Source organism: Corvus hawaiiensis, chromosome 4 (assembly GCF_020740725.1).
Source record: "Corvus hawaiiensis isolate bCorHaw1 chromosome 4, bCorHaw1.pri.cur, whole genome shotgun sequence".
Lineage (NCBI taxonomy): Eukaryota > Metazoa > Chordata > Aves > Passeriformes > Corvidae > Corvus > Corvus hawaiiensis.
Genome location: NC_063216.1, coordinates 17,313,342 through 17,331,203, shown reverse-complemented (window position 1 = coordinate 17,331,203; position 17,862 = coordinate 17,313,342). Strand labels below are relative to the sequence as shown.

General features: G+C 40.5%; 1 protein-coding gene across 2 annotated transcripts in view; it reads right to left on the bottom strand.

Moving 5' to 3' along the window:
• Positions 1 to 17,862, bottom strand: part of SCUBE1 (signal peptide, CUB domain and EGF like domain containing 1) — a 194,866-nt gene that overhangs the window by 136,139 nt on the left and 40,865 nt on the right. For both annotated transcript variants that reach the window (XM_048301601.1, XM_048301602.1), the window contains exon 4: positions 7,081 to 7,215. In XM_048301601.1, coding sequence (XP_048157558.1) covers positions 7,081 to 7,215 — 135 coding nt within the window. The remainder of the gene's footprint in view (positions 1 to 7,080; positions 7,216 to 17,862) is intronic.

Below are 17,862 nucleotides of genomic sequence, written 5' to 3'. Positions count from 1 at the left end.
AAACAACGACTGTACCATTAAACTATTTCAGATTCTTGCTCATTGAGAAATTATCTGCATGTCCTAGTTTATCACTTAGTCAGTCATGTTCAACTGTGCATCTACTATTCAAGCACTATATCTAGATTACCTACCAGCTGATGTTTCCTAGCACATCTAGGCTATGATTTTTTTAGCGTTATTTTGTTTTCTGATTTCTTTTAAAAATATGCCTCTTCTGATCAATATGCTTAAATCTGGTACCTGTTGAAGGACAGCTTCTGCACAACACTCTTGGAACTCAACCCCTGATTTTGGCAAAGTCTGGCCGCCTGCTCTTGTTCCTGCGTGTTGGGAGACTTTTCCTTTGAGTTTCAATTTACTCACCACTATTGTATCATCCTAGCTGTTGGTTTTCTAGGGCATTCAATCTCAGCTGAGGCAAAGCAACAATAGGTATTGACTACTCAACAAAATTTGGTTTTCCTTCTGAATGAAAACTAATTCAAAGTCCCAGAAAACTTTTGAAACACAAGGTTTTTCTTTTGGAAGGCAAGTGAGCTACAAAACCAAGGTAGAATGTGCAGAGACTTGGTCACATTTTGCTGATTTTAAGTATGATACAAGTCTGAATTAGTCCCTAGGAACTCAACAGAGGACTGAAATCAACCTTACTTGGCTGTATTTAACTGTGCAGCTTGGGATATACCGAAACGCTATCTTGATTTCATGTCACATAACATTTTCTCACATCCTGGTTTCCGTCTGGACTGCTCTGAGCAACAGGACTGCAGCTGCTCTAATGGATGGGATCTGTCCTGCAGTCCAGACACAGTCTTAGACAATACTGTAATATTTACACCTCAGTTTTCTTACATATAAAAGGAAGATTGCAGCCTCAGGTTTCAGATGCATTTAAAATTTTTGTAAGCCAAAAGTGGCATGCCTCTGTCTCCAATTCTATGACATCCTAAGCATTTAAGCTGACATTTATTGAAGGTCTTAAACTGAAAAGCTAAGGGGGGGAAAAAAAAATCAACAAAATAGCACTGAGAATTTTGATACTTAAAACTCTGCTTTTGCAGTTTTATTTGGACAGACTTAGTTTTATTTGAATAGTGCTTAGAGGGCAGCTACAAAGATGACAGAGGCTCTCTTTGCACAAGGAGCCAGGAGAAAAGATAAAGAGCAATGGTTACAAGTTGCATTGGCCGAGGTTTTATTGGTTTTATGACCTAAGAAAGACAATTTTTACAATGAGAATGACCATTCAGTGAAACAACATCCCCAGGGACAGAGTGGAGTCACCATCACCACTGATGGTGGTTTTCAGGATGTGACCAGACAGGGCACCTGCTATTTTCATCCAGGCTCCCTTTCCCACAGAAGGCTGGAGGTCCTTTCCAACCTGGGCTCTTCTATGATTCTATGAGACTTCTTACTATCACATCTAGCCCTAAACTTTCACCTAAGACTGTTTTTGTAATTCTGTGATGATTACTGCTCCCCCTTACAGCTGAACCTAAGTCAGATTACACATAAACTGGTTTTACACCAGTGTCATTTTACTAGTCCTAATCACAGTAAGTCATTCATATACAAAAGGAGGGAGATCAGGTCTAACAGAAATTACTTTTTAACCATAGGTAGTTTCACCTGTTGCATCTTCCCTCCAGACAAACTAAAAACTCTTTCTATTCCAGAGGAATAGAGAAAGAAAATGCAAGGTGCCCTTCAGACAGGCTGCTGGAGCAAGTAAGAATCCTGGAAATGAAAGTACAGCAATTTTTGTGGGTTATACACAGTTTTAAAAAGTTATACATTTCTAACAGGGCACAGTGAGATTTAAAATAGCTTTTCTGTATCTATATCTCCTATATTCTGTGAAAGATAATAAATTGAATCTTTTATTCTAAATGTATCATGGGAATATATGAAGAGACAAGTTTCTATTACCCCTAGGTCATAATGCGTGCAGTTTTAGGAAAAGGCTTCCAAGATCGCACTATGTTTGTCCACATAAAACTGCTGCTGCCTGAAAAGTTTTCTTATTATTTTATCTATGAAATGACTTCCTTAAAATTTGCTTTACATATATTCCTTTACAGTCATATTAGGATTCCAATTAAAAAAGACAAATAGGATTGTTCTGTGAATGGGATGCCTGCACTCAGGGTAGCCATGGTGAAGCATGTTCAGATAGTGGAGTAATTTAACTGGTTACATCATCATGGAAGAGCTTTCATAGTTGAGATGAGAAACTCGTACTTCATAAAGTCTGGAACAGTGCTGGCAACACTTAGTTATTTAAAGTCACCCTTCCATGTGAATTTAAATATGAATAGATTACTGTGCTTTCTGTAGGATAAACACCTCTTTCCTCTAAAGTGCTTTGCAGAAATTCTGAGTCGCAATAACTTTCTTGCCCAGAGTCCCACAAGGGATCAGCACCAGAGATGGGAATAAAGAATCCCAGAATCCCAAATGTAACACTTCCTTTGGTGACTGGGGACAGCGCTTCCTCCCGAGGAGTCCTAACACATTATTCTACCACTACAAAATTGCACTGAACTAAGAAAACACATGAAGAATAAAAATAAATCATGGAAAATAGGAAGGAAAAAAATTGAACAAAGGTGGCTTTATAATCCTCAGAAGGAGAAGAAACTCAGTAGTTTGATGTCAGCTGACCAATGGACTCCTGTGCTACTACTGAAAAATTAGCTAGGGTTTAACACATAATCAAGTGTAACAAGTTTCTGTATATCAGCACAAGCATGGTAAGCCATTCCACAGGTCTGCTCAGCAAGTGCAAGACAATGTGGCTTAGCACATTTCCTCTGGGACTAAAGCTACACACTTTTCATACAGAGAGAGACAAGCTGGTTTTGAGAACCTTGCTAAGTTGTGGTAGCTTGACTTTATGTCAAATTCCCTAGCACTGCTAACAACATAAGGCTAATGGGATAAGGGGAGGTGAAAAAGCATTTCCTTGCTAAGTGTTTTTTTAACAGGCTTGAAAATGACAGTGACAACTGTGTAAAAAGCTTTTTCACCATTTGATAAGGCCACCATGATTTCAGCCTTCTATAGCCTGGTACTTCTCCACCTCTTCTCATCTCCACATGTAATTACCACTCATAATTCACCTGCCTTTTCAGTTTACTTGGTACTTGCTGTATAAAAACATTGGCAGTGAATAATGATTAGACATAAGAACATTAATATAACTATGCTAGATGTAGACATGTAGGGGATGGAATCTAGCGGGGCTGAAGTCTTCCAAGCCACAGAGCTCTTGAAGTATGTTGCTTGTAGGCAAAAAACCTTTGTGCTTTAGGAGACTTGCCCCTGGAGGTGGGACTCAGCTGGGAATTTGGGTAGGTGAGGCAGTTTGTAGCCAGGGCTCCTGCCCACAATACCTTTTGTAAATTGCATTGCAAATGGGATGTACCCTATCCTTCACTGTGTTCATTCTGAGCCTCAGTGGAGATACAGGCACTCTGTGGTTGTGGTTTGTCTATCTATAGGCACTCTGTCTACTTTGATACATTTTAAGCCCAATTTAGATTTTTAACCAGCTTTCCTAAATTAGGACTTTAAGGATCTGCCCCAAGGCTTTGTTGAATTAGGGCTTTTGGTTTATCATCAAATTCAGTGAAAACGTGCTGTAACCCACTAACCTGACTCAGTCACAGCTGTAGTGTACGACAGTAATCTCCACATTTATTAAACACATGCTCCCTCTGGAGCTGGAGATGATACAGTAACAGCTGTTTTATTCAGGTTTCTGTTTAAGTCATGAGGAAACAAACACAACCTTGTCTCTGGTATAATCCCCAGTGTTCATACCTACTAATGCAATTAAGATGCACAAAGATAAACAACTATTAAATTCTACATAACTTTTACAATCTATTTTCCCTCCCATTCTCTCTCCCTGTTGTTGCCATCATTATTGTGAGTAAGCTAGCACTGAAATCTGACTCACCAAAGTGAAATCAAGTTTTATGCAAAAATAAATGAGGTAAGTTGTACTGGGCATAACATCCTCCCAAAAGACACTAGGACTAAACATAAGAAATCAGTAGGCCTGTAATGAAGACAGTGAAACAAAGCAAATGCTGGGACACCAAGGTTTGCTCTGACTTTAATGTCAGCCTGGCCTCCCACTAGTATAAAATTATTGTTTCTCTGTGGATAATTAACCCTTCTTGTCTACAAGAAATAATAACACTTCTGGATGGCAAGCAAACATGCCTTTTGGGAAACAAGAACACAAGCCCCTATCATGAACTCCAATATGGCTTTTAACCACAACTTGTGGGTAGGAGCACAGTGACACAAAACACCCCAAAAACTCCGGGACAAGCACAGTGCATCTCTGGAAGCTGAGAAAATTCACACAGCAGCCAACAATTTTAAGGAGGATACCTCTTATCAGAAGACACCATTCCTCTGCCTGGTGAGTGCAAAAAGGGATGTATTCCTTCCTCTGCTCAACTCCCAATACCCAAAGCCCTTTTTCAACTGTGAAACCATCACATTACTTGAATGTGCTGGTGAGCTCCAAGCATGCGATCAGCACCAGCCCTGCTGGTGTCTGAGGCAGGTGAGCTGGGCCTGAAGACATCCTTGGGCTTGGTGCTGCTCCCTCCCATCTGAACTCATCCCAACTCCAGTTATGTTCTAAGCACCTTGAGGTGCTTCTCCCTTTTTTCCCAAGGCATTTGAAAACAGGAGGGAAAAGCTGGCAGCAAACTACATGAAGAGCCTTGTGGGTGATGGTTTTAGACCAGCTGAGTCCTTGGAGAGACTTTAGGTAATGTTGAGGACACCAACATTCTGTGACTGCACGTGCATTTTACAGAGATAGAAATGCACCCACACGGCAACGAATGGATCTTATTATGCACAAAGTCAACAAACTTGCTAAAGGGCTTTGGCAAGTCAGTGCCTTTGTGTATGGATGGCAGTGCTGGCTGCGTGGTGTGCCTTTGTCCACTCCAGCCTTGTTTACCAACAGAGGTAATATATATATTATATAACCCCAGCCACCATTCTGGCTAAATATGTTGATGTGTATTTTTGTGTTCCAACAGTTTCTGTAGCAGAGTTTACAAGTGAGACCTATGAAAGCAAGTAAACAGGGATATTTAAAAAGCCATTTGCTTCCTCACCACGCATGTTTACTGTCTGCAGTTCAGTCACCTCTGACAAGTGAAAGAGATCATTTAGTCTCAGTTCCTTGCTCCAGCATACCCACCTGATGCATTTCTGTGAGGGATCATGACACATGAAGCATTACAGTGTAATGTTTGCTGTTATTGTAAATTGACACTTTACTTTTGAAAGGCTGCAAACCATTTGTTCATAAAACACTCTGCAACCCCCACTGGTCTATCTGGTAGTTTGCTTGGGTTTTGTCAGATCTCAAATAATTTTAAGATATTGCTTCAAATTAAACATCCATGTCTTCTATGACATTTTCTTTGTAAACAAGTTAACGCAAATATATTTTCCATGCATATTTATTATATGCACACAGCAATCAGTGTAAAAATCCACTCCCCTAGTCCTTTTGACAAGCTAGGAATCCTCTTTGCCATAAAAACATACTCTTTTCCCCCACTAAAACTATTCCTTAGAATAAACTTTTGCCTTTAGAGTCTCATTTTTCATTTATTTCATTAGTTTCCATCTCAAATAACCAAATTCTTTTTTTATTACAGCTGGGAATTTTTATAATGTGCAAATTGAAATAATGATTGTAGCACAGTACTCTGCAAGTGCTTTTCATTAAGCCTGCAGCTACTATTCCTTGCTCTGTTGGATATCTTTGTGTCAGGGTTAGTTTATGCTGGACAGAAATCTGGACAATTTAAGTTGAAAAGAATGACTAAAAACCTATTAGATAACAACCTCAAAAACGCACTGATTCATGTAGCTTAACTGCATACTCTTGTCATAATCAAAATACTTAATATTATCATGCTAAAAAGTGGACCTGTCAATATATCCCATAGTTTCAGGATTCTGAAAATCAAAATCACCACTGTCTTTACCACTGTGTTTAAGCAGACACACAGTGCCAAAAACACGCTTACATTTTTGAGATGCTGCACTATGACGTTTTGCTTTCTTGTCAACAGAGTGACTAAATTAATACTCTGTGTTCAAGTATGATTTTCGGGTCAGCATTAGTCACTTAAAATAGTTCAGAAGCATTTGTGTGGCTGTTTTGAAATATACAGCATGCTTACATTGTTGATCACCAGTCTCATCTTGCTACTTTGTCATTCTGTATTGCTTATTGGTAAATGAGTTTGCCAGCATATATTCCCACTGCTGCCAGGGTCACAGAAGCCTGAATGAACACTGAAAGAGTCCACTTAATTGCAAAGATTTATAGCTATGTTGTTTTCTTTTCTCCCTTTCCACTCAAACTTGTCTTCCATGTCTGACATCTATAGAAAAGGGAGAGCTGCTTATTCTAGTCCAGAACAGCAGCAGACAAGGACCCCAGTTCTGCAGGGATTCCTTATTTCTATTGCTAGTGCATAGGCAACAGAGAAACAATTTTTTAATCCACCCTAGGACAGGGTAGTGAACCAAAAAAAAAATCCTGTGTCAATATAATATCAACCATGATCAGTCTGCAATGAAGTAATGAGCTACATGACTGGCAAAAATCCCCATAAGCTGTGTAATTTACAGAAGTAATGAGCTGTTCATTTTGATTTAAGACCCCATGCTTTCAAAGGTGAAACACAGGTGCACTATTATCCAATAAACAGATGAGAAATTTTTAAGTACTGGAAACTCAGAAGCAGAAAGTAACCATTTGAAAATCTGTCTCTGCCTGCCCAAAGAGTCTGCTGTGCAAACCAAGTTTAACTTGTGTGTCAAACCAAAGCCTGTTTCTTTGTCTTATTTACGACTCTGCTACAAGTTTGGGTAGCAGAGGAATCAATCAACTCCAACCAAGCAGTAAAATGATAGAGATTAAAAAAACACAACCCAACAAACCCCAAACTGTTTCAGCTTTTCTGCTTGAACACGGTTATTCTAAAGAGCACATTTTACACGCTGAAAACTTACCAATGGAGCGATGAATGCAGGTATGCTGGTTATCACTCAGAAAAAAGCCCTCTTTGCACTGGCATTCGTAGCTGCCCATAGTATTTACACAAATCTGCTGGCACCCTCCATTGTTATCCAGACACTCATCAACATCTAGAAGACAGAAGGAAAAAGAAATGCAAGATAATGTACAGATTCAGAATATAAATCTAGAAGAGTGAGGAATCCACACTGTAAGGAAGGCACACTGCAAATTAAGCTAAGGAAGACTACCCAAATCAGTTAATCCAAATTAATCCCTCTAATTATTTTCCCTGCATCCTGGACTTAAAGTTAACATGAAAAAAAACCCAAAACAAACCCCCAAATAGTGGGGAGAGGAATCCACCCATGTCTTCATGTATTCTGAGCTGCAAATTGATTTCCAATGCACAATGAACATGAACAACCTAAAAAGGCTGTGACCCCATCTGCCAAGTGTGCTGTTGCACTCTGTCATTCCCCCTCCACTTGGAAAGACATACTTCAGGTCTACAGTAATTTCTAGCAGGGGTAGCAGGCAAACACAAAGGGCATTACTGGGTGAAAAGAGCCTTTATAGAGTTCTGGTCTTGAACAGAACAGCATGTTTCAATTACTGGAGTCATAACCCCCTACTTTGTCAGTTTGTTTAATGTTGTTTAGTGAAAAGAAGGCTTCTTAAATCTAAAAGTTCCATGTCTGTATTGTCATTTTAATAGGCAAATACATAAAACCACAAAAGCAGCGTTAGCTACTGGCTGTTTTAAGGGCCTATCCCCCATCACTTCTCTTTGGCATAACTGTTTTTGTGCTCTAGTATTTAACACAGATGTATGCATCAGCATTGGGAAACCACTGCCACTATTAGGTATCTGACCCACATTCAACTTTGCGACTCTCCTGTTTAGCTCATGAAAGTGAATCATATATATTTTTTGCTTTTTTCTTGCCACTTGAAAATTCCATGTTTTCCTTTTTAATGAAGACTCTTCAGCCAGTTATTTCACAGTATGCGCCAACACGTCAGCAATGGAGTTGGTGTGTGTTTTGCTTTCATTTTGTTTTTGGAAGTGGCAAAAAACCCACAACAAAGCTAAATTATCCACAACACTCCAAACCTCCAAAGAGCTGGAACACCTCCTGCAGAAATTAATTCCTCCAGGACTGGCCACAACACACTGAGGTAAACCCAAGTGCTTTTGCTGGTACACTTGCAGGCAAGGCCAGGAAGCTCTGAATGCAGGCTGGCTGTGAGCTTGGCTGAGCCGGCTATCGCTGTTTGTGCTGCCTTCGTGTAACAGCAGTTGTGGCTCTTTCTCACAGAGAAAAAAATCTCTGGAGTAATTACAGCAGCACCAGGGAAACCACGCAGTGTCATTCTGTCTTGAACTACAATGCAAGTGTGTAGACAGTCCTCCTTTTTTTTATTTACCAGGAAATGTTAAGCACTGTTGACTCAGATTTTCTGTATCAAAATCCTCCCTGCCCTCAGTTCTTACTCTTTTCCAGATCTGAACATTTTCACAACCCCATCAGAGATTCTGGGAGTGTGTAGGAAAAGGGGAAGAGAAGACTTTCTTTGCCTACTGCTACACAAGAAGGAGGATAAAGAAGACATCTTGGTTAGACCCTTCCTCTGTGAGTCAGCAGGCCTTGCTGCACAATGATGCCTTAGTGCCAACTCAAACTTGATCCTTCAGAACAGCACCCTGGAATCTAGATTCTCCCCTCTGGAAAATTAGCTGAACACTTACTGAAGGAAAGTCTCAGTTGGTACAGGCACAAACCCCAAATTATGCTACAAAGTATGCGGTCTTCCCAGAGCTCTGTTTATGGTATCACAAAGTAACTCAAACAATTGCCTCTCAACTCTGATGAATAATCTGAAATGAATGCAATGATTTATAAACATTTTTTCCTGCTCTTGATAGCAAATGCTAATGATTTACCACTTCCATAAAGAGATCAATTTACCACCAAGTCCCAAATTCATAAGCTAGCATAAAATTATTACAATCAAAACTCTTTAAAAAGCTTTTCTATGAGGAGTTTCTTCCAATTGTGTTCAATTACTTGCCTCAAGACTTATTTTAATATGCACTTATGAGAAGGACTTGAAGAAAGGAAACAGATAGGACTACTCTATCTCTATACCTCATGCCTTGCAATGGATCTTGGCCTGATGGTGCAGGATTTACATGTTCTTTCCTCAGGTCTGAGTCCTACCAAGGTCAGGCTTTTTGGAGCACTTTGTATTACTGCAGTCTTAAAAGGCAATATTGCTTACTGTTCACCATACTGAGCAATCTATTGGATGTGGATGCCTGGAAAATATTTACTGAATTATTCACTTGGTAAACTTTCCTTCCAATAAAGTCACTTTATGATCAGCCTATCAGTTTATTAGTAACCCAGTTTAGAGAAATAGTCTTCTGAAGTTATGCAAGAGAACTCCATTGATTCCAAGAAGCTCAAGCTTTTGTAGATCTGGCAGAGTAATTCCTTAATGTTTCTGAATTTTTTTCAAAGCTCACAAATGAAATACCCGCCCAAGGGCCTATTTCTTTCCTTCTTTCATTGCCCAATTCTCATTCAATGCAGCTCAAGTTATCCACCTGAATGTGAAAACATCGGTAGCACAGCATGGATGAGACTGCATTTTGGACCAGATTTTCTAGAGGTTAAGTTCCACATAAACACCAAAATAAGCAGTAAGGTTTTCGATAAAGCTTTTTTAGCTCCGGTTTTGGTGGCTCTCTAAATGTCAAACATGGCTGTTGACTGTTTTGGAAAAACTGAGGGTAGATTCTCAGGAGCTCTGATTGGTGCCAACTCTGTGTGACAGTTTACATCTGCACCCCAGGGCCTAACTTCAGAGATTTGAAAAAAGTCACTTACAGCATAAAATCCCTTCACTCAAACATCTAGTCTAAGCCCCAGCCAAACCCATTTTAAAAAACTTTTAAATTGACTGAGCAAAAATACAAAGCTTGCTTGGTTTATTACTCTATTCTTACTAAAACAGACTTTTCCTCTTCTTTTAGAACAAATAGACAGGTGCTCTTTCATAAACTTTTACACAAAATCAGGTACCATTGATCTTTCAGGACAAGATTGTCTCTCTGAGGATGGCAGCCTCAAGGTAGCAGGGGCAAGACACCATTCCTTTAAACTGGTGTATGGAAAGTCAAATCCATTTCCTAGCCTCCTCATCTGACAAAGTTTCAGCTTGGCCTCACCACCTGACAGTGTGTGTGCTGATTCCTAAAGTACACTACCCAGTGCTTACAGGAGAGCTGAGTCTCAAAACCCCACTGATGGTGGAAGCTGCAGCAAGACTTCAGGAAGTCCTTACAATCCAAACCCCCAAAAGAAAGGAAAAAGATTCTCACCTGAGCTGAGCTCAGATGGATACTCCACATGGCTGCTCCAACCCTCATCCTCAAAAAGAGGATGAAAAACTAGTAGAGTGTGGATACATGTCCATAAGCCATTTTCCATAATGCTTGTCACAAAGAACTGTCCTGTGATTCTGTTTGCCAAAGACAACTGCTGCTGGAGGCACCTAAAATTATCTCAGTTTCCACAGCTCTTACCTGCTCCTTACCAGCACAAATAAACAGCTAAGAAGACAACCAGCACAAATGTCAGAATTGCTGCTACAGAATTTAGACCAGTGACAAGCCTATGTTTGCAGAGAGAGGAGCGCCTGGACTGCAGAGTGGCCACTCCTCCTCAAGGACAACCAGGACCAGGGCCAGAGCCAGCTCAGGGAAAGGCTGGGAAAGAAGGAGGATCTTCCAACAGAGACAGAGAGATAATGGCTGCATAAATGCATACATATATAGCTAAATCTATATCTATATATCAGAAGCATTATGCAAATGAACGCAGATCTCAATTTGCATAAGACCTCTAGCTTTTTGGCCCACTGCCTTCATATAATCAAACTCGTGTTCTGTACCTTAGTAAGATGAGATCCTCTGGAGAGTGGTAGTGTGGAACAGTATCAAAGGGTAGGAAATATTACAGTTGATAAAGATGAATGTTTTATATATTAAATAAACAAATGTTTTCAGTTTCTCATTTAATTTATCTGATGAATTTTTCAAATTAACTTCACTGGTGTTTTACCCTGATCTGGCATAGAGCTTCCTGCAGCTTTTGGCCTTCCCTTGGCTGGAAGAAGATCTTCCAGCAAAGTGTCCTGTTTGGATACTGTGGAGGGGAGAAAGGTCTGCTAAGGGTACCTGAAACCAAAACCACGAGCAGGAAGACACAGAAGTGGAAACACTACACAGAGTCAATGCCAAGAACAGTATGTCCACTGTTTGCTTCCTCCACTGATCTTCTCTTCCTTCCTTCTGACATTTCTCTTTCATGTCAGCATTTTCATAAACACTTAGGTCCCCCAGAAATCTGAGTCTTCAAAATCTCCAAAGCATTTGGGAACCATAGTAAAATGTACTTACTGTAGCACCGAGACTTCTAAAGACAGGACTTTGACTCATGATCCAAAGAGCTGATCCTGCTATTTTTTTTTCTCTAAGTTACTCTTTGAAACTTTTGGAAGATACCTCTTAAGATACCTATTTTACCAGTGCAGAACATCATGACAGAGATGAAGCACTGATAGCAATACTGCAGACTTTTCTCAAATGCTAGCAACAAAACACCACTTAGGATATTTTCACTTGTAGGGGAAATGATTAGCAACCACACGCTCAGAAAATGTAAGGAATTTTAAAATCACTATATTCTGAATATTTCTACTCAGAAAGCTGACTGAAAGTCTAATTAAAATAAAAAAAAATCATATTCCTGGATTTACTACAGTCATAGTTATACCAAAGTAACATTTAGCCCAGCATCTCTGACATTTGCCTGTAGTTGCTATTCAGGAGAAGACTATAGAGATGGGACAGAACCATTGCAGGCATGTTCTTCCAGGTTTCAGCCATCACTTTCATACCTATCAACTTTCCTAAATCACTTCCTAGACCATTGTCCTGCTGGTTCTGTCCTGTATGGATTTCTCTAATCTCGAATGAGCCCAACACGATGGGGCAATTACTTCTCCAATTGAACTAAGAGATTTAATTTTATTATAAGTTTTATAAAAAAGACATACTTTTGTTTATTTCTAAGATGCTGCTTCATAGTCTGGATGAATGCCCCCAGATTCCACTATTGTGAGAAAGAGTAAATATTCATTCACTACTTGCCCTTTCTGCATTTTTGTTGATCTTACAAATCCCCCTTAGCCTCGTACTGTCTCTCTCATCTATTCTGAACCCTGAAGCACAGCAATATACAAATAAGATAATTACAGAAACAATTCAAATGACTTCAGTGTATCATGTTTAAAACAAAATGTGTTCATTTCTAGAAGTTAACCTTTAATGACAGCAGCATTTGGAACACACTCTTCTCACTTCTCTAACCCTCCAAGTACCATGATGCTCTGTTAGAGTGGGTGTCTTGGAAGATGGGATCTCAAGATACCCATGTAAGCCCAAAGCGCAAATCTGGCATGTAGGAGTGGTATCAGATCAGAGGTTGCAGGCAGGTGCTCCTGCTGGAACGCTCCTACAAGCAGCGACATGTTGTGAAGGTAGGGAGGGTGAACCCTTGCAGCAGCTGAGGGGCCATAGAAACAAGAATCACTGCTACTTGAAAGAGCTGCCAACCATCTTCCCTAGACTGACTTTATATGAGCATGCAGGGAGAAATATTAGAAGCAAGAGACATCGCAACCTAGGTATACAGCATTTGTATCTCCAGCAGATCTGAAATCAGACTTCACCAAAAATTTAAAAGCTGGGCCTAAGTTTTCTATTATTTGCACATGAAGATAGATTCTATTTTTTGTCCCCTTCTTTCAGAAACTGAAAAATCTGGTGAAGAAAAGGAGAAAGAGCACCACGGCCTTGATTTCAATGCTTCCTTCACTCCCACAGCTGCAAAAGTATTCACTAGAGCCCTTGCTGAGAAAAGATCCACTTGCAGAAGATGAATCCTACATAGTCTGTGTTTACTGAACTAGACATAAAAGAAAAACCCCAAACCAACAAAATGTGTGAAAAACTGCCTTTCCCTGAAAAATATAGCACATTTTACAGAAGGGAAACATAAAGAAGCAACCACAAGAATGCCTCTGGGTGATGAATACTAAAATCATTCTAAAATGATTGATTAATTAATTGATCCCTAGAACCACTCTTTTCTTATGTACAAGGATACAACACTTAAAGTGATGGCTGTGATCTGTCCTGGAGAATTCAGTGTTTTAATGGGCTACAGTCACCTATCCCCTCAGCACCCACTGACTGGGCTTCTTGTTTGCCTGCACAGCTATAGATGTGCACAACTTGAAAAGGATGCTTCAAATCTTTTCTGTAGCTATTTTGTGACACACAGTGGAACGCCTTAAATTTCACAGTACTCAAACACAGCATAAATGCAGCTGCAAAAGACTGCTTTGCTCTGTACAGCCTAGGAAACATGCATGTAACTCTACAGTTTGCTATATGTGATTTCTACCCATTTGCTGAGCTGAAGGTATCAGCCCCATGGATATTGAGTGGATGTTGCATCAAGTTCAAGTCTCTCGATGTCACTTGTTACTGGGCACCACTCTCTGTCCTCTTAAGACACCAAAACCCTTTCCACAGCTTTTAGCATTTCCAAAACAAACATCCAAATCTGTGAATGTGACTTCTTAGTTGTAGCTTCTATCCTTCCACAGGTGGCCTCTTCACAACAGAACCTAAACACAACAAAGCTCCTGCTCAATTATTTATTCATATTATCCACTCTTTTGATTAAGGTTTTAAAACAATTTTGTGTGAATTTGATCATGCCTTTCTTCATCTGTGCCACTGTCTAGCAAATGCCAGCAGCCTCCAGCTTGGCATGAAGCTTTTTCTGTGAGGCACAGACAACCACAGCCTCATTAGTGTAAGCTCGCAGTTCCCACTGACATCTATTTATATGTAGGCACTCCAAGTGGCAAATGCTGGACTAACAGTACTCCATAAACTAGTGGAGGGAAGCTAACTACAGATACCAACAAGCAGCAGTCCAGATCAACTGAAGGAAAAATCTGACATAAGTGAAGTAAATGGTTTAGTCTATTATCATAATGCCCCTTACTTTGTCTGGTCCCTCAGCATCATTAGCTGCTGCAGGCTGAACTGAACTATCCTTCTTCCAGGATAACTACTGCTTATACCTGCTTGCTTGTACATTTACTTATAGACCCTACCAAGATTAGAAAAATGATGTTTGGGTTAACTCGAAACTGCTTTTTGTTGTTGTTGTTGTATTGTTATTATTGTTATTATTGTTTCAATAATGAAAAAAAGATTTTGCTGTGGGTCAAACAAACCACGAAACTTGACATGAAAAATGAGACAGTATCTCTATCCCAAGTTGGTAATATTTTCCAGGTCTATACACATGAAGCATGGTGTTCCTGAGCTCTGGTAATAAAAGCCCAGAAAATGACTAGATTAATGATTTTCATTGGTATCTATAAGTAACACAGTTAGGGGCCTCTCTAGATTCAGATGAGTGATTTTACCCTAAGCACTGCAGCATCCAGTGGGCTATGAAGTCATTCTCACTCTCTATATGGATAATACCTGAGGTCCATGAAAAGTGGAAGTAATGGGAGAGTCTCAAGCACAACTTTCAATACAGTGAAATGAGAACTATGGCAGGAGTTGAAAAATATTGGCTTATTCAGGCAATTTATCTTAGTCAGACACATATTTACTCATTAAACTTTTAGGGAACAGGAAAGTGCTGAAAATGTTGTGTAAGTGCTGAAATTGTTCCTGTAGGTCATATCAAAACAATTACATTTTCCTGAAAGTATCTCCATTTTTGGTGAAAAGTGTTTTATAAACACGGCCTCAGTTTCTGAATAGTTTCAGAGAATGAATGCTTCATTTGGCACAAAATGTTTGGGCAAATGGGCATTTTTGTCACCTGGGAAATGAGTTCAGCATTTCCACTCTCCTAAACATGAGCAACACAAATCCTAGTATTTAGAACAAATATTTTCTCTGAATTCTCTGACATAAATACCTGAAACATAAAGATCTTACAGAAAAGAGTAATTTTTTTTTTTTTTAATATGAAATGGCAACACAAGCCAGTTGTGCTGGATCACACAGTACAAAGCTGGACTGGTTGGTTGGGGTTTTTGGACTACCTGGTTTTAAGAAAACAGTTGGACACCTGCGCACCAGCTAAGCAGCAGCCATCCATTAGAATATGTAAGCTGCAGTAAGTTGTGTTAGTGCTAAGCAACTCAACAGATGGACACATCAGCCACATTCACCTCTTATAAAGAGAGACCAGCATTGCCCTGAGCTGGGAATTACCAATGAAAAGCAACAGCAGTCAAAAAACCTGACTTCAGGAACATCATATTTGTGTAGAGAAGGAATGAAATTAGTAAGTTTGGAGCTGGCTTGGTAGTGTAAAGCCAACACAAACAAAGAACCCAAAATAAATCAAAACAAACAACCACCTTAAAACTCCACCTTCCCTGTAAAATTCACCAGAGCTGTATATTCTTCTCACCGGGACTTGGGAACACATAAATGGATTTCTCTAACAGCTATATAACAGTGTGCAATTTTTTAAGAAAAAAACCTAAGAATTCTTACTCAAGAGTACACTGAAGATCATCCAACACCTCTGCTCAGGAAGGGTCATCCTAGAGCATATTACTCAGGATTGTGTCCACATGGCTTTTGAGGGTCTCCAGGGAAGCAGACTCCACACCCTCTCTGCGCTTCCAGCGCTCAGTTGCCTGCACAGTAAAAAGCTTCTCCTCATGTTGCTCATGGAACACTTTCTGTGTTCCAGTTTCTGCCCTTTGCCTCTTGTCCTACTTTTTGGCACCACTGAGAAGAACCTGGCTCCGACCTCTTATCAGGACACCCTCTATGCAGAACTGACAGACATTGATAAGATCCTCTCTTGATCTTCCCTTCTCCAGGCTGAATAGGCCCAGCTCCCTTAGCCTCTCCTCATACAAGAGATGTTCTAGTCCCCTGTTCACCTCCACAGATCTCTGCTGGACCCAATCCAGTAGATTCTTGCACATAAATTGATCTATAAATTACAGGAATGGTGCAGAGCTTTCTGTGGGCAATTTATTTCACTGAAAGCCTTCTTACCTTTTACTCTGAGATATCCAGTGTTGGTTGTACAGAACCTTAAATCAGAGGGAAAACTATTTACATGTTAAGACAAGTGGACTGACCATCTACTGACAAATTCTGCAACTTGAAAGCCCTAAGGCTGAGGTCCCACTCAGACACGTAGCCTGTGTGAAATGATGAAGTGGACACTTGCTGGAATCCACTCAAAGCAAAACTCAGTCCATGCCTGGGGTAGTCATGTCATTTCAGAGCACAAGAATGAGTATTCACATTCTTTCAATGTGCAGTCACTGACAGCTTGAGCCTGTGGTCCACTCCGGTTTTACAGTTTGGAGGAGTTCTTCAAGTTATTTTTGAAGTGAGTAAAACCAAGTCTTTTAGACTCCCCTAACATGTTCATACAGGGAGTTTCAGAGTTTTTTTGTAAGTACTGAACAAAACTTGGTGACATATAGCCACTCTCAGGCCTGTTAAAGAAACCACTGCAGTTGCACAGGCAGCAGATGTCATGACTCATATCTGTTGTGCACATAGAAGTTTTGATTAACTGGGACCAGAGTGCTTAGCATCTTATCTAACTAGCCTTACGCAATTGGCCACATGCTAAAAATCCCATCCCCCAAAATCCTTAGTCAGGTCCAGAACCCTTTCACTGCTGCCGTACTAGTAATTTTTACAGAGTTTCTGATTAATTTCAGAAGCAGTTTCTTAATTATGCCTTCAAAATAACACAAATAATCAAATAAAGTTTCTCAACTTTTTCAAACACTTCTGCTCCATCCTATGGCACAATATGGAGTCTTATTTATTTAACAAAGTATATTTTAATTACAGAAACACAGAACAGACAGGGTTGGCAGGAGCCCCTGGAGATCATCTAGCCCAATACCCTTGGCTGAAGCAGGGGCACCTGGAGAAGGTTGCACAGGATTGTGTCCAGGTAGGTTTTGAATCTCTCCAGAGAAGGAGACTCCACAGCCTCTCTAGGAAGCCAGTTACAGTGATCTGTCACCTTCACAGTAAAGAACTTTTTCCTTATATTCAGATGGAGACTTCCTGTGTTTCAGTTTGTGCCCCTTGTCCCTGACAATATTTGTACACATTTATAAGATCCCCTCTCAGTCATGTCTTCCCCAGGCTGACCAAGCCTTGGTCCCTCAGCCTTTCACAGAACCCATTTGGTTCCTCACAGGACAGATGCTCCAGTCCCCTCATCATCTATACAGCCCTTTGCTGGCCCTGCTCCAGGACCTCTATGTCCCTCCTGTCCTGAGGAGCCCAGAGCTGGACACAGCACTACAGATGTGCCCCACAGGGCTGAGGAGAGGGGGCAGGATCCCTCCCTGACCTGCTGGCAATGGTCTTCCCAATGCACCCCAGGATTCCATTGGCCTCCTTGCCCTCAGGGCACTGGTGGCTTGGGTACAGCTCACTGTCCACCAGGACCCTCGGGTCCTTCTCAGAGCTGCTCTCTAGCAGATCACCTCAGCCTGTCCTGGTGCCCAGGGTTGTTCCTGCCCAGGCGCAGGACCCTGTTTCTTGAACTTTGTTGGGTTCTTCTCTGCCCAGCTCCCCAGCCTGTCTGGGTCTCACAGAA